The 23,623-nt window shown below is 43.4% G+C and overlaps 1 protein-coding gene across 1 annotated transcript; it reads right to left on the bottom strand.

Moving 5' to 3' along the window:
- LOC142251156 (uncharacterized) lies at nt 1–19,893 on the bottom strand. Its single transcript, XM_075323687.1, has 8 exons — nt 19,860–19,893; nt 11,640–11,749; nt 10,073–10,132; nt 7,099–7,243; nt 5,538–5,633; nt 5,204–5,311; nt 5,013–5,108; nt 1–2,853 (listed from the first exon to the last, which is right to left on the bottom strand). Exons 2-8 carry the CDS (start codon nt 11,715–11,717, stop codon nt 1,991–1,993), a joined length of 1,446 nt encoding a protein of 481 aa, XP_075179802.1. The 5' UTR covers nt 11,718–11,749; nt 19,860–19,893; the 3' UTR covers nt 1–1,990.
- Between the last annotated feature and the right edge of the window lie 3,730 nt (nt 19,894–23,623).

Below are 23,623 nucleotides of genomic sequence, written 5' to 3'. Positions count from 1 at the left end.
GAGAACTATACTACATTTCTAATTGGAGGTATTTGCTAATATTCTTATTACACCTACTACATATTGGGATAGGATCTTGGAGATGGGAATAATCCTTTAATTTTATCTAGTTGGGGATACATGGCGTCTGTCCCAAGAGTGGATCTCCGTCACATGCCATTCGTATGCTAACAAAGTTTGTGATTATATTAGTTTAGGGAAGTACACTTTATTTCCACAATGGCTACCCATCTTTATTCCTAACCTTATTATCTGGGTCACATAAAGCAATGGATAAATGTGTTTTGCCGTAGATATGACGATGCCATAACGAGGAATGTATTGATATGTCACGCTGCGTCCTAATCTACAACTATGATAATGTATTCACTGGGGTATAACAGTGCCCTGTCCAAAATAAAACACATCTCTGCCTCCTGTCTTTCTATATGCTAACCTAACAAAAAGGTCCAAAACTTCAAAAATGTATCACAGTAGTCATAGCATTATTTTCTGATGCAGAGCTCCAAATTGCCTGTATAGACCTAGGTTAAAGATCACCCCTGGAAAAGTGACTAATTCCTTAAAGGGAATCTGGCACCAGGTTTTTGCCACCTAATCTGAGAGCAGCATAATGTAGGGGCAGAAATCCTGATTCCAGCGATGTGTCACTTACTGGGCTGCATAGTGTAGTTTTGACAAAATCAGTTTAATCAGCAGTAGATTATCATTACAGGACTACTTGGCATGCTGCAGGTAGTCCAGCATAGTCATGAGCACTGTATAACTGCTAGATCTACAGCAGAGAAAACATAATGCCAGCAAGCAGCTCAGTAAGTGACACATCACTGGAATCAGGGTCTCTGTCTCTACATTATTCTGCGCAGTTGGGGAAGCAAAAACCTGGTGACAGATTCCTTTATAACAGTTATTCCTAAAATATTAAGATATCCATAGGGGTCTGATATCCAGAGGGTCTGACTGCTGGGACCCCTGTAATTAGGGTTCTGTAGTGAAGGAACTAGGCGCTGCAGAGCCCCACCTTTATTAGGCAGAATACGCATACTCAACCTCCGCTCCATTCATTGTCTATGAGACTGCCTGGAAATAGCAGAGCACTCCAGGCTGCTTTTTTCAGCCAGTCCCATAGATAATGAATGGAGCGGAGGTAGAGTATGAGCACCGCTGCTCAATTAAAGTAGAACGGTCATTTTCTAAAAGTTGTTATATATTACAGGCTCTGCATAGTGTTTTTGATTGGTGGGGGTCCGCGTCCTGAGACCCCCACTGATCACTCCAAACATGGCTCTGTATGAGATGTGTGCACAGAGCGGTGTATGGGCTCAATAGTAAGTCCATGGACCTGGAGTCAATATACGGACCCATAGACTTATTAAATCCTACACCATTATGTGCTCATGCCGGAGCTGTGGACTTCAGAGACATGTTTTGACTTATCAGGACCCGAAAGTCAGAAACAATATACAAGGCCTGAAATATATCAAAACTTTAATTTCCAGAGCTCCGATTTTGTGATCGCTGGAGGTCCCTCCCCCCCAACAATCAGTAGGTTTTCTGATATCCTTTTGAGAACCACCCTTTTTAGACAGTATGGAGGGGTATAGGGACACAACCATGGATGTACATACAACTCAACCTGAGATCCTTGGCATCCACGGTTGCCGTCCTCAGCAGCATGTCTCCTATCCAGAGGTCATCCTGCTTGACACATCTTGGTTTATTGGGCTAAGACTTGAGTTGTCCTCAATAATCCATGGTAAGTTGACGTTAACCTTCACAGGCTGCATTGTTGGCACATCCACTTGTGTATTTGGGGAAATAAAGTGAACCCATCACACAATACAATGGATGATGCACTTTACGGCGCTCAGTTTGTCTTACGCAATGGAAGTTGACATTTACTGGACGGAACTTGACTTTACTTCACTAATTCAGAGTGAATACTACTTTTCGGGTACAAGGGGTGCACTACGACTAGTCGCTGGATATATCACTTATATTTGCCCCCCTGGTGTGTCCTCTGATGGGTTGTGTAGCTATTTTTGGAATTGAAGTGTTTCCCACATTCTCTGCAGACGTAAGGCTTGTTCTGTACATGAGTGTTTTGGTGCTTCCGAAGGTTGGACTTGTCTGTGAAGCATTTTCCACACTGTGGGCAAACGTGCGGGCGCTCCCCCGAGTGGATCCTCTGGTGAATGATCAGATACGATTTGTAGGCAAAGTGCTTTCCGCACAGGTTGCAGGTGTGCGGCTTCTCCCCAGTGTGAGTCCTTTGGTGCATAGCGATTTGTGACTTGTATGTAAAGTGTTTCCCGCACTCGTTGCATTGGTGAGGCTTCCCACTGAGGTGTGTTCTCTTGTGGACCGTTAGATGGGATTTGGTGGCATAGCGCTTACCACATTCTTCACAGCCGTATGGTTTTTCTCCTGTGTGACTTCTCTGGTGTCTGATCAAGTTAGATTTGTGATCGAAGTATTTCCCGCAGTCGCCACATTGATGGGGCTTTCCCTTTTCCTTGGAATGTTGTTCCGTGGTCCGAGTAGATAACTTACTCAGCCTTTCAGACGTCTTTCTAACATTTCTCACCAGTTTATCTCCCGCGTGTTTATCATTGTTAGTATGACTATAGCTCTCAGTGAGGAGTGGAGATCCAAGCGGACGACCTTCAGAAGCCAGTGTAAACGTGATATTGCCCGTGTCATAAGAAGGGGACTCAGTCGGTAAGTCTTCTTCTCGAAAGCCATGAAAAATGCTCAGATCATCTGTGATTGACCCATTAAGTGAACAGGTCATGTTATATGGTTCTTCTTGAAGAGTTCTCTCCATGGAGTGCTCAGAAGGAACAGGGTGTACTGTGCGCGAGCAAAGAACAAACAATAAAAAGGTTAAGAAAAGGTTATAATGTGAAAAATGTTAAATTGGTTATCTGGGTATCTACAGTCAACCATACAGTATGATAATGCCACAGCTCCCCACACACTATGATGGCCTCCACAGTCCCCCACACCGTATAATGGCCTCCACAGTCCCCCACACCGTATGATGGCCTCCACAGTCCCCCACACCGTATGATGGCCTCCACAGTCCCCCACACCGTATGATGGCCTCCACAGCCCCCCACACAGTATGATGGCCTCCACAGTCCCCCACACAGTATGATGGCCTCCACAGTCCCCCACACAGTATGATGGCCTCCACAGTCCCCCACACAGTATCATGGCCTCCACAGTCCCCCACACAGCATGATGGCCTCCACAGTCCCCCACACAATATGATGGCCTCCACATTCCCCTACATAGTATGATGGCCTCCACATTCCCCCACACAGTATGATGGCCTCCACAGCCCCGCAAACAGTATGATGGCCTCCACAGCCCCCCACACAGTATGATAGCCTCCACAGTCCCCCACACGGTATGATGGCCTCCACAGTCCCCCACACAGTATGATGGCCTCCACATTCCCCCACACAGTATGATGGCCTCCACATTCCCCTACATAGTATGATGGCCTCCATAGTCCCCCACACAGTGTGATGGCCTCCACAGTCCCCCACACAGTATGATGACTTCCACACAGTATGATGACTTCCACACAGTATGATGGCCTCCACAGTCCCCCACACAGTATGATGGCTTCCATATTCCCCCACACAGTATGATGAACTCCACAGTCCCCCACACAGTATGATGGCCTCCACAGTCCCCTACATAGTATGATGGCCTCCACAGCCCCCCACACAGTATGATGGCCTCCACAGCCCCCCACACACTATGATGGCCTCCACAGTCCCCCACACAGTATGATGGCCTCCACAGTCCCCCACACAGTATGATGGCCTCCACATTCCCCCACACAGTATGATGGCCTCCACAGTCCCCCACACAGTGTGATGGCCTCCACAGTCCCCCACACAGTATGATGGCCTCCACAGTCCCCCACACAGTATGATGGCCTCCACAGTCCCCCACACAGTATGATGGCCTCCACAGTCCCCCACACAGTATGATGGCCTCCACAGTCCCCCACACAGTATGATGGCCTCCACATTCCCCCACATAGTATGATGGCCTCCACATTCCCCCACACAGTATGATGGCCTCCATAGTCTTCCACACAGTGTGATGGCCTCCACAGTCCCCCACACAGTATGATGGCTTCCACAGTCCCCCACACAGTATGATGGCCTCCACAGTCCCCTACACAATATGATGGCCTTCACAGTCCCCCACACAATATGATGGCCTCCACAGTCCCCCACACAGTATGAAGGCCTCCACAGTTCCCCCACAGTATGATGCCCTTCACAGTAACCACACTGTATGATGTTCCCAGCATCATGGCCCATACAAATGTATGATATACCCACAGCCTATCACATAGTATTATGGCCCCCACACAAGTATTGATGTCCCCACAAACCCTCACACAGTATTATTGCCCCCACACAAATATTATGCCCTCACACAGAATGAAGTCCTCACAGCCCCTCACATGGTATTTTAGCCCCTCACATTTCCCTCAAACAAATACTGACCAATAATTAAAAGGAAAGAATGAAATCTACTCCCCCATTCCTTCGCGCTGCTCCACTCTGTGCACTGTGTACGCTGACTTTCCACACGGCAGGCGCAATCTGATGACATCGTCGCGCCTGCTGAGCAGAGACTCAGTCTTACAGGCTAAATGATGCAACAGGGAGACGAGGGCCTCCTGTGTCATCAGTGTATTCAACAGTATCTGCATTCTGAGCATGGAGATACCAATGAAACTAAGATACAGTGGGTGGAGGGCGCCATGTAATGCGGTACTTCACTGTATACAGCCCTTTAGGTGTCCCGGTCCGCAGGCCGGATAGGAACAGCCAAAGAAGCAGATGTGACCCTCACTTTGGTTAGAGCTGCTTCGGCAAAAAAAGTGAAATGTGCCAAATCCTATCAGATAGAAGAGGTGATAGAAGCCCCTAAAGGGGACCTATCAAAGTAAATAGTTTGCCAGGGAACTTGCTTACCTGCCCAGGTATCACCATGGAGTTGCTGCTCCCGAATTCTAGCAAGGTGTTCATCCGCCTGCCTTTCATCAGATACTTGACTGGGGAAATATTCATCTTTGGAGAACACAAATGTATATGTTTGACTTAGGGAAAGAGTTGTCTTAATTTGCCCCAATTGTGGACGCAGAGACTCCTTTATAGCAACTTACCTAAATAGGTCTCGGAATTAATTTCCACTTGAAAAATGTCATTTTCATTGTTCTCGCTCTGCTCTTTCTCAGTGTGTAGCGGCGTTTCCAGTCTGTCCATAAAAACGTCTGGAACAGTGACGAAAACACATAAAATCAGTCACCAAGGATAAGGCATAACGTGGAACAGAAGGTCAGCATTGGAATTTAGCAGTCAATTCTGCGGAATTTTATTTTCCTGCTCTATTATCGGACGGCTTAGACTTATAATGTGAGCGACTCAAATATTCAGAGTATATATGAGATGATCTAAATTATAAGACTATAACCTATGACTATTAATAATATCACCAACCTGGACAGATCTTGTGAGACATTTCTACCTGCTGACTGTTTCTACTTCCACTCACACCCTCAGCAAGTGCCAGACTGTCATCGTGTTCATGGCCATCTGTTAATTGCAAAACAGAAGTTATGAATTTACCATAAAGTATTAAAAGGGGTTACAATAATACAATAGTTTGTGCAAAAGTTTAGGCAGGTGTGGAAAAAAATGCTACGAAGTCAAAATGGGTTATCCAGGCTTCTCAAGAAGGTCTGTGGTTACTCTATGTGACTGCAGACTTGTGAATTCTTACTGGGTGAGGATTCTCCAGTGCTGGCGACGAGATCGGGCAGCCATGTGACATCAAGTATGCAATATATATACAGTGTGTCCACCCATATCCTGTCCACCGCCATTAACTTGAGAACGGCGGCAGCTATAGGCATAGAAGTGGTGTCTAGGTATAGTAAGGTGTCGATTCGTATTGAATTGATGACGCCCAATAACTTTGTAACTCACTTTTTTTCTCTATCTCGTTACGTTTTCGAGATAAAAATGCTAACTCCGTTGTTTTTCACCAGGTGGCGCTATAGGTGGTTTCATTGCGTAGCGCATGGCTACTTTACTATACCTAGACACCACTTCTATGCCTATAGCTGCCTCCGATCTCAAGTTAATGGCGGTGGATAGGATATGGGTGGACACACTGTATATATACTACAGATCACATTCCAACTAGACGTGCCCAGCCTGACTCTATTCACTTGTACTGAGCGAGCCTGTGCACGTCTTGTTGGAATGGTGCCGGAAGAATTCAAGGAGAGGCTGCTGCATAGTTCAATACAGAGGCATCCTGGAAAAAAAAATGTAGACTTTGAGCTGTACATTTATTAATATAGAGACCAATGGGTAATATATGCCCTCATTTTAAAGGGGTGTGCTCAAGTTTAGAAGTTATCCTCTATACATGGGTTGGGATAGAGAATTATATCCTGATCACTGAGAGCCTGACAGCTATATCCAGGAAAAATCAGAGCCCTGTGTAAATGGAGCAGTGGTCAATCATGAGCACCACCACTCCATTAATTCTTAATGGGATCTCCAGAGATAGACGAGTGCTGCACTAACAAAAAAAGGGAGCCAACTCAGAATCGGTCAGTAAGTTCATTTCAAAGGTTTATAACTCTTCTGTCTTTTTCTGAGCTCCTCTCTGCTAATTTACGGCCACAAACAATATTAAAGTTGAATGTGCCAAGAAACAAAAAGCCTCTAAAAGCCAAACAGTGCAAAATGTGTAATGAAACCCACCGGGCGGCACAGTGGCACAGTGGTTTCCTCCCACACTCTAAAAACCATACTCACAGGGAACCTAGATTGTGAGCCCTAATGGGGACAGAGTTGCCATTGTATGTAAAGCGCTGCGGAATTAACAGCGCTATATAAATTAATAAATATTATTATTATTATTATAAATGCAAAACTTATATTTTTGGACAAAATAAAAGCATAGAAGTAATAATAATAATAATAATAATAATAATAATAATAATAAAAGAAAAAAAAAAGTCCTGAAAAGGTGGAGATTAATCACCTGTAACATCTTCTAAGATTTCGGATGGGTGGGATATCTTCTGATTCTTCAGCGTGACTTCCTGGTAGAGATCCTTGTGTTCCTCTATAAAATCCCACTCCTCCATTGAAAAGTAGATAGAAATATCGCCACATTTTATCGGCACCTGAAAAACATACATTTGATTTAAAGGTATAAGCCTAGTGACTAAATTGTAATTCCTTCTAAAGGATAATTTTGTGATAAAGAAACAAGTGGACAATTCTAATAAAATCTGAAACTGGCAATCTTAAAGGATTATTATCAACAAATCAAGTCATGCCTCCAATTCATAGGGGATAACTTGCTGAAGGATGAGGGGTCCGAAAGATGGGAAACTCAGAGATCCCAAAAATGAGACTCTGAATCCATTGGAGATGTGCATATGTGGCCTCTGCTCCATTCATTGTCCAATGAACGTAGGAAAATAGCCGTGTTGTCCTCTACAGCCCTATAGAAATGAATGGAGTGAATGCACTGCTTGCATTCAGGATGGGGAGCCCCATTATCGAGTTTCTAAGGCCTGTTTCACACATCAGTGAAAATCACAAAAGTCCGTGGAGCCCCTGTTAGGAGTCTCAACACAGAAACCAGCCAGATATCCCTCCGGGAAGGACCCAGCCTCTTTTTAGGAGACCACCATAACCACCATATTAAGTGGCCCTTTTAGTCAATATCCAACTTTTTGACAAGTTTAAAGATATGACAAGGGAAATACCAAGGCCAGGTATCCATCCACAGACAGCTGTTTCGGGGTATTGCCCCTCATCAGTGTGGAGTAGGATTCTGGCTAGGTGGGAGCAATGCCTAGTAAACCAACAAGACAAAACAATCACTGATCTCGGGGAGATCAGCCAGAGAAAACACTGACGGCAGCCAGCGAGGGCGCTCAACACAGTGAAATCCTAGGTACATTGCCCCCTGGGAAATATGCAAATCAAAAATGTCCGTGGAGCCTCTGTTAGGAGTCTCAACACAGAAACCAGCCAAATATCCTTCCGGATAATGTGTAAAAAACGCTTATGTCCCTCTGTGTTCCGTGATTCACGGCACATGTGAGTTGTCCATGTGCAATCCGTGATACGTTATCCATCATCTGTGATTGTACATGGAGATATACTCACCTGTCCCCGCTCCTGCTGTCCATGGTGCTGAACTCTCCGGCTATGCTGTGTTTCTGCCCCTGCTGCAGCTACTTCTGGGTCTGCTGTGGCTAGATACATGAATATGTATGAGAATAAGCAGCCGGGCAGGAAGCAGCAGCCAGCAGAGGCCGGAGACAGCAGCGCTGGAGTGTAAAATGTTTTTTATTTTAAATGTCCGTATTTATCTGGTACGTGTTTCACGGATTACACCATAGTGTGGTGCGTGGGACATCAGTGATGTCAGAAAAAAACAGCCATGTCTCCGTGCGGGAATCATGGACACGGTGTACACCGCACGGAGACATGGTTAGTGAAAAATCACTGATGTGTGCACAGACACATTGATTATAATGGGTCTGCGTATGTCAGTGATTCTGGTACGTATAAAAACTGTCACATACGTACCAGAATCACTGACGTCTGAAAAAGGCCTAAGGGCTCATGCGCACGTAACTGCTGAATATTCTGCAGCGATTTGACAGCTCATGTGCGCTTCAAATCGCTGCAGAAACACTGCATAATGGATGCAGTTGTTTTGTAAAAAAAAAAAAAAGCCGATTTCATGCGCTATGGCTGCTGCTCCCACCATAGATAGAGTGGGAGCAGCATCCATAGCGCACGGAATAATAGACATGCTCATTTTATGAACGCACGGATTTGGGTCTAAATTTTAGCATCCAAATCGCTGCGTTCATAAAAGCAACGTGCGCACGTCTCATGCACAATCTACATAGATTGTGCAGGGGACACAGGACGCATGCATTTACGCTGCAGTGCAATACGCAGCGTAAATACATGCAATTACGCAACGTGCGCATGAGCCCTAAAGCGGTTTTCGGGATTGCAGGGTGAACCAGCAGTCGGACCCCAGTGATCGGCAAGGATAGAGGATAACTCGATTTTCCTTGTTGAGTTGTACTGGTCTGCACAAGGTTCAGTGGGAGCTGCCAAAAACTTCAGTTCAACAGCGGGCACCAGAGCAGAGAACAGTTGATTTGGGGGAGGGAGGGGGGGGGCAAGTGTCAGACCCCTACCTGTGTGATATTGGGCATCTATCTTAAGGATATGCCATCAATATCAAAGTACACAAACAACCCCTTTAAAACAAGTCATTTTTTAGCAACTAAAGGACCTGATTTTGCAGCATACATATTTCATTTTAGGGGGAAAACATAAAAACAGCAATTTTGATTTTTTTTATGGCATTACCGTTAGGTGAGTATTATAAAGTGCTTTTTATCTTCTCACAGCGGCCTGGGTTCTTATATACAGCATGTTAGAATACTGCACATAAGAGCCCGGTGGTGGTGGTGGCCGCAGCTTATAGGCCAAAAAAGTGCTGACAAGTTCCCTTTAAGGCTGTGTGCACATGTTGCGTTTTTGCCCCATGTTTGATGTGTTTTTCATTGCAGATATGTCACAAAACTGCAAGCAAATCCAGATGCCAGCCAAGTCAATGAGAATCCTGAGAAATAGTGCCAATGTTCAGGATTTTCTCCGTGCAGATTTGGTGCAGAAAATAAGCCGCAGCGTGTCAATTCTTTCTGCGTTTTTAGCAGCATTTTTCACCAATTGATTTTAATGAAGAAACCCATTAAAAACGCATGGAAAAACGAGGCAAAATGTGCTCTTTTGCTGTTGTGTTTTTCCTACCAAGAGATGCAGATTTGCTGCTGTTGTTACTGACAGAGTTTTTAAAAGTAGTAGTGGTTTAATTTATTAATAGAGATTTCTCAAATTTTAATGAAAATGTCCTGAAATTGGCATTTTCTTCCATAGAATAGTCCATTTTGATGAAAATTGGTGCTTACCTCTCCTGTCAGCAGATGGGTAGCTCGGTGAGGAGAATTCTTCTTCACGATGACATATTCCTAATCCATGAAAGAGAGACACAATTTATATCTAACATGTACTGTAGGTAGAAAAGCACCAAACAATAATCTAATATATAAAGCTGAGTGTATGTATGTATGTATGACACACACACACGCAAACACATTATATATATATATATATATATATATATATAGATATATATATAGATATATATATAGATATATATATATATAATCACACACACATACGTGTGTGTGTGTGTGTATGTGTCCACTAAAGGAATCCGCACCGTCGCATTTACAATCACAAAATTTTGCACAGACACCCCTTGTGACTCAGGAAATGTCATAGACTATTTTTTGAAGGGAAAATTTAACCCCGTGCTTTACAGTTATTCGACGAAAAAAACCTGCCTCCATTAAAGTCAATGGAGCCGGGAGCTACAGATCATTAATAGCAGCTGTGATTGGTTGCTATAGGAAATTGTTAGTATAAGAAGCTTATGTGTGAGGTAATATGATATCGGTGGAGTGACGGATAGAGAGGGAGAGAGACAGACAGGGAAAGAGACAGACAGAGAGACAGACAGGGAAATAAACAGGGTAAGAGACAGACTGGAAAAGATACAGACGGGGGAAAGAGACAGGGTAAGAGACAGACACAGAGATAGAGAGAGACAGACAGACCCAGAGAGAGAGACACAGAGATAGAGACAGACAGAGAGATAGACACAGACAGACATGGATAGAGACAGAGACAAACATGGATAGAGACAGACACACAGACAAATAGACAGGGAAAGAGACAGTGTAAGAGACAGACACAGAGATAGAGACAGACAGACCCAGAGATAGAGAGACACAGAGATAAAGAGACAGACAGAGAGATAGATACAGACAGACATGGATAGAGACAAACATGGATAGAGAGAGACACACAGACAAACAGACAGGGAAAGAGACAGACAGAGAGATAGACAGGGAAAGAGACAGGGTAAGAGACAGACACAGAGATAGAGAGAGAGACACAGAGATAGAGAGATGACTCAGGATTTTATTTAGGGGTATCAGGGGGATGGATACAAATGCACGTCATAATTTTTAGATTTATACTTTTTTAAATATTTAGCAAACTAGGTATCATTTCCTCTCTAATTAGTGATATATCACATAAAAGCCCAAGAAAATACATTTAATTTTTGATGTTGATATATCACATGAAATCCCAAGAAAATACACTTAAGTTTGTGGTTTTAATATGAAAATAATTTCCGTGCATGGTGGAGAGGTATACATAAAGAACAATATTAAGCAGGTCAGAAGTCTAGTCGTTTCCCCAACAGAGCGCGCTCTCAGGGGCACAGTGCATGAAACAGCTGTACTGTCCTGCTGAATATTGTCCTTTTTTTATACCTCTCCACCATGCAAAGAAAATAAACAGCTGTTCCATTATACCATGTGGCACAGGTCAATTAAAATGTAATGTAGTCCCATGTTCTCAGTGGGAGTAAATTGACCTTTGATGCATTTACTAGATCCTTACCTCTCCTGTTAACAGGTAAATTATTCCCAGTGCGTGATTCAAGATCCTCTCAGTAAAATTCTTCTTTTCTTTTTTCATTTTGTGACGCTCAGAAGCTGCAGGTATGACACCTGAGGACAAGGACACATTCAGGTTACTTGTTTTCCAGTACGGTGGGTGCAGAATGCTCCATCAGGGGTGACCTGCAACACTCAGCGCCTCTGACTTTTTTTGTATTTTGTCTCAAAATACCTGGGCCCGGATTCAACATTGCTGTTCTCCAGTTTTCAGCAAATACAAGTCAAAAAATTAAAAGTGGCTTCAATAAATCACAAATGATGGATGTAGACCATTACGTTGTGTCGCATAGTTAGGATATCCCATCAAAGTGGTCAAATAAATAGGATGAGTGTAGGACGAAACCCACAGATTTCGACAGAAACCGGCCGAACAGCTCGAAGACAGATATAAGGGTGAAGGAGGATCAAACATGTTGGACTTAAACATGTCCAATCCTTTTTAAAGGGGTTCTCCAGGATTACAGAAACATGGCTTCTTTTAGAAACCTCTCCAGTTGAGGCCATGTGGTGTGCATGGCAATACAGCACAGCTCCATTCACTTCAATGAAGTCAAGTTGCAATACCAGACAAAACACATGGTCCAGTTGTGATGAATTTCTGAAAGAAAGAATCCATGTTTTTCTAATCTTGGAGATCTCTTTTAAAGGGAATCTGTCACCAGGTTTTTGTTTCCCATAACGCATAGAGCAGCATAACGTAGGGACAGAGACCCTGATCCCATCGACGTGTCAATTACTGAGCTGTCTGCTGTCATTTTGATAAAATCAATGTTTTCTCTGCTGCAGATCTAGCAGTTATACAGAGCTTATGAATATACTGGACTAACTGCAGCACGTCAAGTAGTCCTGTAATGATAATCTACTGCTGATTAAACAGTGATTTTATTAAAAACTACACTAAGCAGCCCAGTAAGTGACAGATCGCTGGAATCAGGGTCCCTGCCCCTACACTATGCTGCTCTGAGATTGGGTGTCAAAAACCTGGTGACAGGGTCCCATTAAGAGGTCTGACTGTAGCCTCCACTCCCTATTAATAACACATGCAAACTCGGCATAGAGGAGCATACAAGTATAAGGACCGGGTGGTCGGGAGGAACATCTAAGCCCGGTTTCAGACATCAAAGTTTCCTGACTGGCTGCGGCTTCTGTGACCAGAACTCAACAGCCTCATGTGTATATATGAAATTATTGCGTCTGGATCAGGAGACCTGTGGACGGTCCAGAAATTACGGTCCATGTACCTTCTGATGGCGGTATTCACAAACCCCAACTCAATATCCTCATAGACATATACGAGGCTATCGAGTTGACTCATGGCCAGGCCGTGTATTGTGGTCCGTACTCAGACAACAGGTGATTCCGTCCTAAGCTGTATTGTTAACCTTGAAAAGAAAGATTGGAACCGCCAAGTGCAAAGGCTCCTTCACAGTGTTTCCCTTTAAAGGGAATCTGTCAGCAGGCTTTTGTTATGTAATCTGACAAAAGCATGATGTAGGGTCAGAGACCCTGATTCAAACAATGTGTCACTTACTCGGCTACTTGGTGCAGTTTTGATAGATTCCCTGTTTTCTCTGCTGTAAATGTAGCAGTTGTCAGAATGCTGAGTTGTGTATAACCCCGCCCACACCCTGATTGGTGTATAAACTGTATATTGTCAGCAAGCTGCCAATCAGTGGTGGGGGTGGTGTTACAAATATTAGTCTGACTAGTTGGCCCATGACACATAGTCCTGTACTGATAATCTCCTGCCGATAAAACACTGATTGTATTCAAACTACAGCACCCAGTCTAATGAGTGACAAATCCCTGAAATCAGGCTATCTGCTCTTACATATTGTTCTTTTCAGACTGCAGCGTGTTCTACCTATCTTACCCCTAAAGGAAAAAATATAGGCTTTTTAAACTACAAGTATTTGCAAAAGGTATATACATGCAGGTTCTTGATGCTCCAACACTGGTTGTGTGAACACAGTATACAGTCAGGGCCAGAAATATTTGGACAGTGACACAAGTTTTGTTATTTTAGCTGTTTACAAAAACATGTTCAGAAATACAATTATATATATATTATATTGGCTGAAAGTGCACACTCCCAGCTGCAATATGAGAGTTTTCACATCCAAATCGGAGAAAGGGTTTAGGAATCATAGCTCTGTAATGCATAGCCTCCTCTTTTTCAAGGGACCAAAAGTAATTGGACAAGGGACTTTAAGGGCTGCAATTAACTCTGAAGGCGTCTCCCTCGTTAACCTGTAATCAATGAAGTAGTTAAAAGGTCTGGGGTTGATTACAGGTGTGTGGTTTTGCATTTGGAAGCTGTTGCTGTGACCAGACAACATGTGGTCTAAGGAACTCTCAATTGAGGTGAAGCAGAACATCCTGAGGCTGAAAAAAAAGAAAAAATCCATCAGAGAGATAGCAGACATGCTTGGAGTAGCAAAATCAACAGTCGGGTACATTCTGAGAAAAAAGGAATTGACTGGTGAGCTTGGGAACTCAAAAAGGCCTGGGCGTCCACGGATGACAACAGTGGTGGATGATCGCCGCATACTTTCTTTGGTGAAGAAGAACCCGTTCACAACATCAACTGAAGTCCAGAACACTCTCAGTGAAGTAGGTGTATCTGTCTCTAAGTCAACAGTAAAGAGAAGACTCCATGAAAGTAAATACAAAAGGGTTCACATCTAGATGCAAACCATTCATCAATTCCAAAAATAGACAGGCCAGAGTTAAATTTGCTGAAAAACACCTCATGAAGCCAGCTCAGTTCTGGAAAAGTATTTTATGGACAGATGAGACCAAGATCAACCTGTACCAGAATGATGGGAAGAAAAAAGTTTGGAGAAGAAAGGGAACGGCACATGATCCAAGGCACACCACATCCTCTGTAAAACATGGTGGAGGCAACGTGATGGCATGGGCATGCATGGCTTTCAATGGCACTGGGTCACTTGTGTTTATTGATGACATAACAGCAGACAAGAGTAGCCGGATGAATTCTGAAGTGTACCGGGATATACTTTCAGCCCAAATTCAGCCAAATGCCGCAAAGTTGATCGGACGGCGCTTCATAGTACAGATGGACAATGACCCCAAGCATACAGCCAAAGCTACCCAGGAGTTCATGAGTGCTAAAAAGTGGAACATTCTGCAATGGCCAAGTCAATCACCAGATCTTAACCCAATTGAGCATGCATTTCACTTGCTCAAATCCAGACTTAAGACGGAAAGACCCACAAACAAGCAAGACCTGAAGGCTGCGGCTGTAAAGGCCTGGCAAAGCATTAAGAAGGAGGAAACCCAGCGTTTGGTGATGTCCATGGGTTCCAGACTTAAGGCAGTGATTGCCTCCAAAGGATTCGCAACAAAATATTGAAAATAAAAATATTTTGTTTGGGTTTGGTTTATTTGTCCAATTACTTTTGACCTCCTAAAATGTGGAGTGTTTGTAAAGAAATGTGACAATTCCTACAATTTCTATCAGATATTTTTGTTCAAACCTTCAAATTAAACGTTACAATCTGCACTTGAATTCTGTTGTAGAGGTTTCATTTCAAATCCAATGTGGTGGCATGCAGAGCCCAACTCGCGAAAATTGTGTCACTGTCCAAATATTTCTGGACCTAACTGTATATGCATGCATACATATACATGGTGGTCCAAAAGTAGGTGGACAATATGTATAATAGGGTTATCAACCATGGTGTAAAGTGAAACTGACTCAGTTGCCCTTAGCAACCAATCAGATTCCACTTTTCATTACTCACAGACTCTTTGGAAAATGAAAGGTGGAATCTGATTGGATGCTAAGGGCAACTGCATCAGTTCCACTTTACAACATGTCTGATAACCCTACTACACATACTGTCCACCTAGTTTTGGACCACTATATATATATATATATATATATATATATATATATATATATATATATAGTGGTCCAAAACAAGGTATATATATATGTATATATATATATATATATATATATATATATATATATATATATATATATATATATATATATATATATATTATATATATATACACAAACACGAATTTCAGACTGGGATTTGCAGTAATTTCTAAAAAAAAATAATAAAAGAACAAAACAATCTGTTGTGTGTGACGCTCGCCAGCAAAGGGAATATATGAAGTGTCTATCTTTACGACAGTTGTGTAAAAAAAAAAATAAGTGACAATCAATGCAACAACTTTCACAGCCCCCATAGACGTTTTTTGGTGAGTTTTTTACCTCAGTATTTGTAGCCAAAACAAGGAGGGGGAAAATCAGAGGAAAAGTATAATAGAAACACAGGCACCACTCCTGTATTTATCACCCACTCCTGGTTTTGGCTACAAATACTGAGGTAAAAAACTCACCAAATACTCAACGTGTGCACATGGCGTTATTCAGTGGTGCTTTACTTGCTCTTTGAGACTCTCGCTGTTACACTAGGTATGAGGAAGCATCAAGCGAGCGGCAAAAGCTAAGAAGGGGACCCCTGCATCTAGGGAAGGGGGAGATGGAGACCCCTGACCAAACCTACTGCTGATCCCTGGGGTCCCTCACCACCCTAGATAGGTTCCGCACCTATGCGCTGAGCCGGATACCTGACTCTAGATATCCCTAGTGCTGGGCCCTAAATAGGGAATGGGTGGGATGAGCTCTTCGTCAACCCCACTAATCACTAAGGGCTTGTTCGCACGTAAATGCTGAATATTCTGCAGCGATTTGACAGCACATGTGCGCTTCAAATAGCTGCAGAAACACTGCATAAGGCTAGTTTCACACTTGCGTTGGACGGGATCCGTAGCATTGCGTTGTGTGACGCATGCAACGGATGCGTTGCATATAGAAAAAACAAAAAGCCAGCACCAAATGTGCACTCGGCACTAAACATTCCAAACTGTACTTATTTTAAAAATTTTGAGATTTTTGGCAAAAAATTGCAATTTCTTGAGCTGCTTCGCCACGTCACGGCAAATCTCATTTGAAGCAGTCCTACACTAAAATATTTTTATAAAATGTGCCATACGGCCTCACATATGAATAATAGAACTGCTCTTAGCAGCACTCTTCTGGTCTATTTCAATCCCGTACCCATGACTGAGTCATGGCTGTGGGCGGGACAGGTCCAAGCAAATGCTGCATGAAGTAAATAGCCTGTGGACAAAGCCTGATGACTTAATGTGAACAGTCACCAACCGCCAAAATCCAGACAGATGGAATACATCCCAAATTGGGGTGCATAGCAAGGTGGAGGTCAACCACCGACCAATTCAATGAAGAAAAAACAAAAAGCCAGCACCAAATGTGCACTCGGCACTAAACATTCCAAACTGTACTTATTTTAAAAAAATGCGTTGCATATAGTGGCACAACGCATGCTACAGATCGTACAAAATAACGCAATCCGTTGTAGTTTTTTTTCCTTGTCTTTACACATCTGAGCATGCGCAGTTGTGTAAAGACAGCTGCGTTAACGGAATCCGTCAAATGACGCATTCTAACGGAATCCGCCACCATAGGTGTCCATTCTAAAAACAACGGACGCCTAATGGATTCCTGCAGGTTGCGTTTTTTTGACACTCCGCCAAGCGCAGAAAAACGTTACATGCTGCGTTCCATCCGCCCAACGCAGCGTCAAAATAACGACGCTGCGTCGTCCAGCGGATGCAACGCAGACACTTGCGTTACAGTGCGTCGTCCATACAAGTCTATGGAGAATAGCGCAGTGCGTTAACGGACTGCGCTATTCTCCATAGTGACAGATTGCGCTGAACGCAAGTGTGAAACTAGCCTAATGGGTGCAGTGTTTCAGAAAAGCAGATTTCATGCGCTATGGCTGCTGCCCCCACCATAGACAGAGCGGGAGCTGCATCCAAAGCGCACGGAATAATTGACATGCTGCTTTTATGAACACACGGATTTGGGTCAAAATTTTAGCATCCAAATCGCTGCGTTCAAAAAAGCAACGTGTGCACGTGTCATGCACAATCTACATAGATTGTGCAGGGGACGCAGGACGCATGCATTTACGCTGCAGTACAATACGCAGCGTAAATGCATGTAATTACGCAACGTGCGCATGAGCCCTAAAGGAGACACAAGGAGGACACATGGCAAAATGCATGAACAACTTATCCACAGATGACATCGGTAGACGTTCAGCCAAGCTTCAACAACAATACCACAGAGGAGTACAAGCCACCTGCTTGCAACCAAGGCTTGAATGAACTGAATAATATCACCAGCACCAGTCCAGGGAATAAGGGAGTATTTAATCACAAGAGGAATACTGTTGATCAGCAACTGGACAGAGGTTTATCTCCCCTGGGTCCTAAAGGGGAATATATGAAAACCCAGCAGGAAAGCTACTTTGTACAATGAATACTAACAGCAGGAACAACAGAAAGTCAGGGAGCATTTTGCGCAGCCAAACGCTGTGACCTTCTATTGCCAGAAAGCACATGACTGCCTGTCATCTATGACACTCGGGGACAACCCTGAGAACTTGAACCAAAGCACCGCACCACTAGATTAAATTTACTGCTCACAGGCAGGGTCATGTCTGCTCCTCCACCAATCTGTGCCTTGTATCCAGTGTCCAGTGGAACCTTGGTTTCCGAGAACAATCCGTTCTGGGAATATGCTTGTAAACCAAGTTACTTGTCTAGCAAAGCAAAATTTCCCATAGGATATAATGCAAACTCAGACAATTCGTTCCACAACTTGTTCAATGTCCCATCCTGGTCCCCTATTGTGCCATTCCACACATACACAAACATGCACACATGCATATTATGCTCACCTTACCTTCCATTCCATCGCCGGTCTCCTGGTTCTTGTAGTTCGCCGCTACAGGATGTGTATTGGGTAACCATCGTGACCGATGCCCTGGAGCTTCCGCTGCCAGAGCGCTGACGTCAAAGGCAGGAGCCGCTTGCTTCTGATTGGTCAGCGCGCTGCCTTTGAGTAGCGGAAGTTCCTCCATTGTCATGATGGTTACCCGATACACATCCTGTACCGGTGAACTACAAGAACGATGAGGCCGGCGATGGAACGGAAGGTAAGGTGAGCAGAATATGTGTGCATGGGTGTGTGTTTCTGTGTGTTCGTGTGTGAGTGCAAGAGCGGGTCAGAGCGTGGTTAAAGTACGGAACCGGAAGAGTGTGCGGTATTTGCTCGAAAACTGAGTTACAAATTTACAGCAAGCTTAAGGCCCCGTCACACACAGAGATAAATCTTTGGCAGATCTGTGGTTGCAGTGAAATCATGGATATATTGTTCCATTTGTACACAGTCACAAACCTGGAACTGATTGTCCACAATTTCACTGCAGCCACAGATCTGCCACAGATCTGCCACAGATCTGCCACAGATCTGCCACAGATCTGCCACAGATCTGCCACAGATCTGCCACAGATCTGCCACAGATCTGCCACAGATCTGCCACAGATCTGCCACAGATCTGCCACAGATCTGCCACAGATCTATCTCTGTGTGTGACAGGGCCTTTAGTTCGTATAGTGAAATGCTCGCAAACCGGGTTATTCGTAAACCTAGGTTCCACTGTACTTGCTTCTATTATGTATACCCATTTTCACATATAAAGTGCCATTGAATAAATGGCATAATAATAATAATAATGATAAAAAAAATAATAATAATTTGGGGGTAAACTAACATAAAAAAATGTGCTTTATACTAACAGATTATCTGACTTTCCATATTTTCAAAATATATTTAAAAATGCAAAAGCAAAACATTAAAAAAAAAAATCTAATAATATTTACCAATGTGCAGGTATGATTTTTGTTTTCATCTAAAGAAAAACACATTTAAAATGCTAATTACAAAAAATAAAATGAAAAATTATTACTGATTAAAAGCAGCGTGAAAAGTGTATGAAAAATAGCAAAAAAAAAATAGAAAATATAGATAAATCTGCAGAATGTTATCCTGCCCCTATTCTTCTTGTGCATGTGCAGGCGGGAAGCAGAGCAGCCAGGGCTGATGTATAGATGTACAACCTGGTCATCTTAATCTCCATCCATACACACACACACGTCAACCCATCATACAACATATCAGAGTGTATGAGAGCGCATAGAAATACATAGACCACACACACAAACACTCCGCTAACAAAGCAGTTACCTTGCAGCCAAATAGGATTGTGAGAGGAAGTGATGTTCAGTGATAGCAGATTGGGGATTGTGGGATTTGTAGTAATTTAGCTTGGAGAAAGCAGAAGAGGGGCTGCATGAGGACTGCAATACCCAGCATTCCCTGCATGAGGGGACCCTGATGGCCAATCACAAGGATTCAAGGAAAGTTCACGTTTCATTCTGCACAAACATGCAGCTTTCCTCCTATTCTTCTTGTCGGAGGAAGCAAATTTGTGTATTTAGCAATTTCATATAAATATATCATGTTTGTAAATATTGGTCAAAATCAAAATATTCCAAGGTGTATGGAACTAGAAGTCACAGCATACCCCAGCCTAGGGCTTGAGGTTTTACATAACAAAGGAGACTCGAATAGTTTGCCATCTTTTGTTTCTGGCGTCTTCTCAAGGAGGTAAAAGAAAAAAAAATATACAGTGGAACCTTGGATTACGAGCATAGTTCATTCCGGGACGGCGCGCTTAAACCAAGTTACTCTTATATCAAAGCAAATTTTCCCATAGGAAATAATTGAAACGCAGACAATTCATTCCACAGCCCAAAAATATTTACTGTATTTATATAAACTTATTACAGTAATACAAAATAATGTCCTGTATTCATATAAAGTTATTACAGTCACTAATACACAATACTGTACAGTAAAAAACATATAAAACAAATTAAACTGCACATTAGCTTACAATAGAATTGTTGTGTGAGAGGTCCAGTATAAGCAATGTGCTGCACTGGCTATCAATAAGAAAGTACAATACTGTATCCACAAATGCAAACTGATAGAAAGGCTATTTAGTATATACTGTACAATGGTATACTGTATACAGTACATATGTACAGAAAGTTACCTCCAGAGCGTGGTGAAAGGACGGAACCGGAAGTGTACATAGTGAGTATTTGCTCTTATTGCAAAGCATTGCTTTAAGTTACCAATTTGTAAAAAGCTTTGCTTGTCTTGCAAAACGCTCTCAAACCAAGTTACTCTTAGGCTGCTTTCACACATCCGGCTTGAGCTCTGCGGCTCAATCCGGCTGTGCAAGCTATGCAACGGATGCGGCGAAAACACTGCATCCTTTGCATAATTTTTTCCCATGCGGCCCGTCCGGTTTCTGCCGCTTGCGGCATGCTACTGAGCATGCGCAGTGGCAAAAACCGCATGCGGCGGCCGGATGCGTTTTTTGCCGCATCCGGCCGCCATAGGCATGCATTGGAAAATGCGCCGCATCGGCCGAATGCGAAGCCATGCGGGTTTTTTTACAGCACGAAAAAACGTGCCAGGCAACGTTCCATCCGGCTGCCGCATTGGCTAAATCTGCCGCATGCGGCAAAAACCGGATGGAACGCAATGCCTTGCGGCACAATGCGGCACTAATTAAAGTCTATGCAGAAAAAACGCAACCGGCAGCAAAAAAAAATGGTTGCGATTCTCCTGCAAAGTGCCGGATTGTGCCGCATTGCAGAAACCGGAGGTGTGAAAGTAGCCTTAATCCAAGGTTCCACTGTATGTTGAAAATGCAAGATTCAAGATGACAAATGTCTTACAGCATTCATGTAATTTGAGATCCCTCCCCACAACACCAGATAACGTTGCTTTTTTGCAGCGTTTTCTCCGCCTGCTCTCTGCAGTAAAAAAAGCTGCTTTAAGGCCCTGTGCGCACACTGCGTTTTTTGCCGCAAATTTACTGTGGTTTTTGCTGCAGAAAAGATGCGGGTTTTGTTCATGAAGTTCAAGCAGTCCTTCCCCAGCAAAATCTATGAGAAATCCAAAATGTTGTGCGCACACTGCGGTTTTTTTTCCCTACAGGTTTGCAGACTTTCTGCAGCAAAAAGAAGCAACATGTCATTTCTTTTCCGCAGGTCCCTACAGTTTTGCCATTGATAATGGTGAAAAACCGCAGGGACAAAACCACGGCAAATCCGCAGCAAAACCGCAACAAACCGGCAGTAAAACCGCATGTGGATTTTGGGCGTGTTTTTTTTCGCCGCAGGTGCACAATTCTGCCAGAGGATGCGTATTTTGCTTAAGAAACACATCTACCCAGTGCACACAGACCCTTAAGGGTGCTTTACACGCTACGACATCGCTAGCTATAGCGATGTTGTGCGCGATAGCACCCGCCCCCGTCGTGCATGCGATATGTGGTGATCGCTGCTGTAGCGAACATTATCACTACGGCAGCGTCACACGCACATACCTTGTCAGCGACGTCGCTGTGACCGCCGAACTATCCCTCCTTAAAGGGGAGGTGCGTTTGGCATCACAGCGACGTCACTGCAGTGTCACTAAGCGGCCGGCTAATAGAAGCAGAGGGGCGGAGATGAGCGGGTCGAATATCCTGCCCACCTCCTACCTTACTCATTGCCGGTGGGACGGAGGAAAGGAGATGTTCGACGCTCCTGCGGTGTCACACGTAGCGATGTGTGCTGCCGCAGGAACGACGATAACATCGCTACTCACCAGACAACGATTTTTTGTAATTAAACGACCTCTCCAAAACAAACGATTTTCGTCTTTTTTACGATCGTTTTAGGTCGCTCCAGCCTGTCACACGCTGCGACGTCGCTAACAACGCCGGATGTGCGTCACAAACAACGTGACCCCGACGTGTAAAGCCCCCTTAAGGCTGCGTTGTGGTATTTTTTGGTTTTTTTGCTGCGCTTTTGGCTTATATAACGTGTCATTTATCTACAGTTCATGTTTAATAAAGTTCATGTTCATACAGTGCATTTTTTGCTGCGGTTTTTTTTCTTTTCAGCAGTACAACCTGATCTCTAGGCAGTAAAAAAAAAGCTGCTTTTTTGTAGCGTTTTTATTTTTTTTTTAGGCTGCGTTTTTGGCGTAGCTGATGTGTCATTTTTCTACAGTACATGTTTAATAACGTTAATTAAACGCTATGTTCATATAGTGCGGGGGGTTCTGCAGCACATCCTGATCTCTAGGCAGTAAAAAAGCTGTGTTTTTGCAGCTTTTTTGCTGTTTTACTTTACAGGCCTTTTTGCTATCTTTTTGTTGTCATTTGTCTACAGTATGTTTAGACCCTGTGCGCACGCTGCAGTTTATGACACTTTTTTGTTGTTTTTTTTTTCAAAATCTGCATGTCTCTCCTGAAGCAGCATAGTCTATGAGATTTCTGAAGTGCTGTGTCAACGCTGCATGTTTTTTCCTTGCAGATTTGGGGTCAATTTTGATGCAGAAAAAATCTGCAGCATGTCAATTATTGGTCCGGATTTGCAGCATTTTTTCACCCATTGACTTGAATGTTGTGATAAAAAACGCTTCAAAATCGCATGTTATTTCCGAATGTGTTTATTTACTGTGCTACATGAATATAAAAGTTTAGAATCTTGCTTGAATTTGGAATTTAATGGATTGCCTCAACATCTTCCTGCTTCCCTTTCTCCTCCCCCTCTATATTACCTCCCCCCTTCCCACCTCCCCTCCAATTCCCCTTCCCCCATCCACTTTTAGCCTACTCTTTCTTCCCTTCCCCTTCCCCCATCCACTTTTAGCCTACTCTTTCTTCCCTTCCCCCTTCCCACCTCCCCTCCAATTCCCCTTCCCCCATCCACTTTTAGCCTACTCTTTCTTCCCTTCCCCTTCCCCCATCCACTTTTAGCCTACTCTTTCTTCCCTTCCTCTTCCCCTTCTTTGTTCTTTCAACATCATTTTTAAGAATGCATTTTAAAAACTTCAATTACCCCCTCCCCTGTTATTGTAAACCCCTTAAAATTTAATAA

This window comes from Anomaloglossus baeobatrachus, chromosome 9, assembly GCF_048569485.1.
Source record: "Anomaloglossus baeobatrachus isolate aAnoBae1 chromosome 9, aAnoBae1.hap1, whole genome shotgun sequence".
Taxonomy (NCBI): Eukaryota; Metazoa; Chordata; class Amphibia; order Anura; family Aromobatidae; genus Anomaloglossus; species Anomaloglossus baeobatrachus.
This window is presented reverse-complemented; position numbering and strand designations above follow the sequence as displayed.

What these genes read in the sequence shown, in the direction of transcription:
- LOC142251156 (XM_075323687.1), bottom strand. Translation starts at nt 11,717, where the DNA reads ATGAAAAAAGAAAAGAAGAATTTTACTGAGAGGATCTTGAATCACGCA. An exon ending in AATCTTAGAAGATGTTACAG is followed by an intron (nt 5,634 to 7,098) that starts GTGATTAATCTC and finishes TGCAATTAACAG; the next exon opens with ATGGCCATGAACACGATGAC. An exon ending in TAATTCCGAGACCTATTTAG is followed by an intron (nt 5,109 to 5,203) that starts GTAAGTTGCTAT and finishes TGTTCTCCAAAG; the next exon opens with ATGAATATTTCCCCAGTCAA.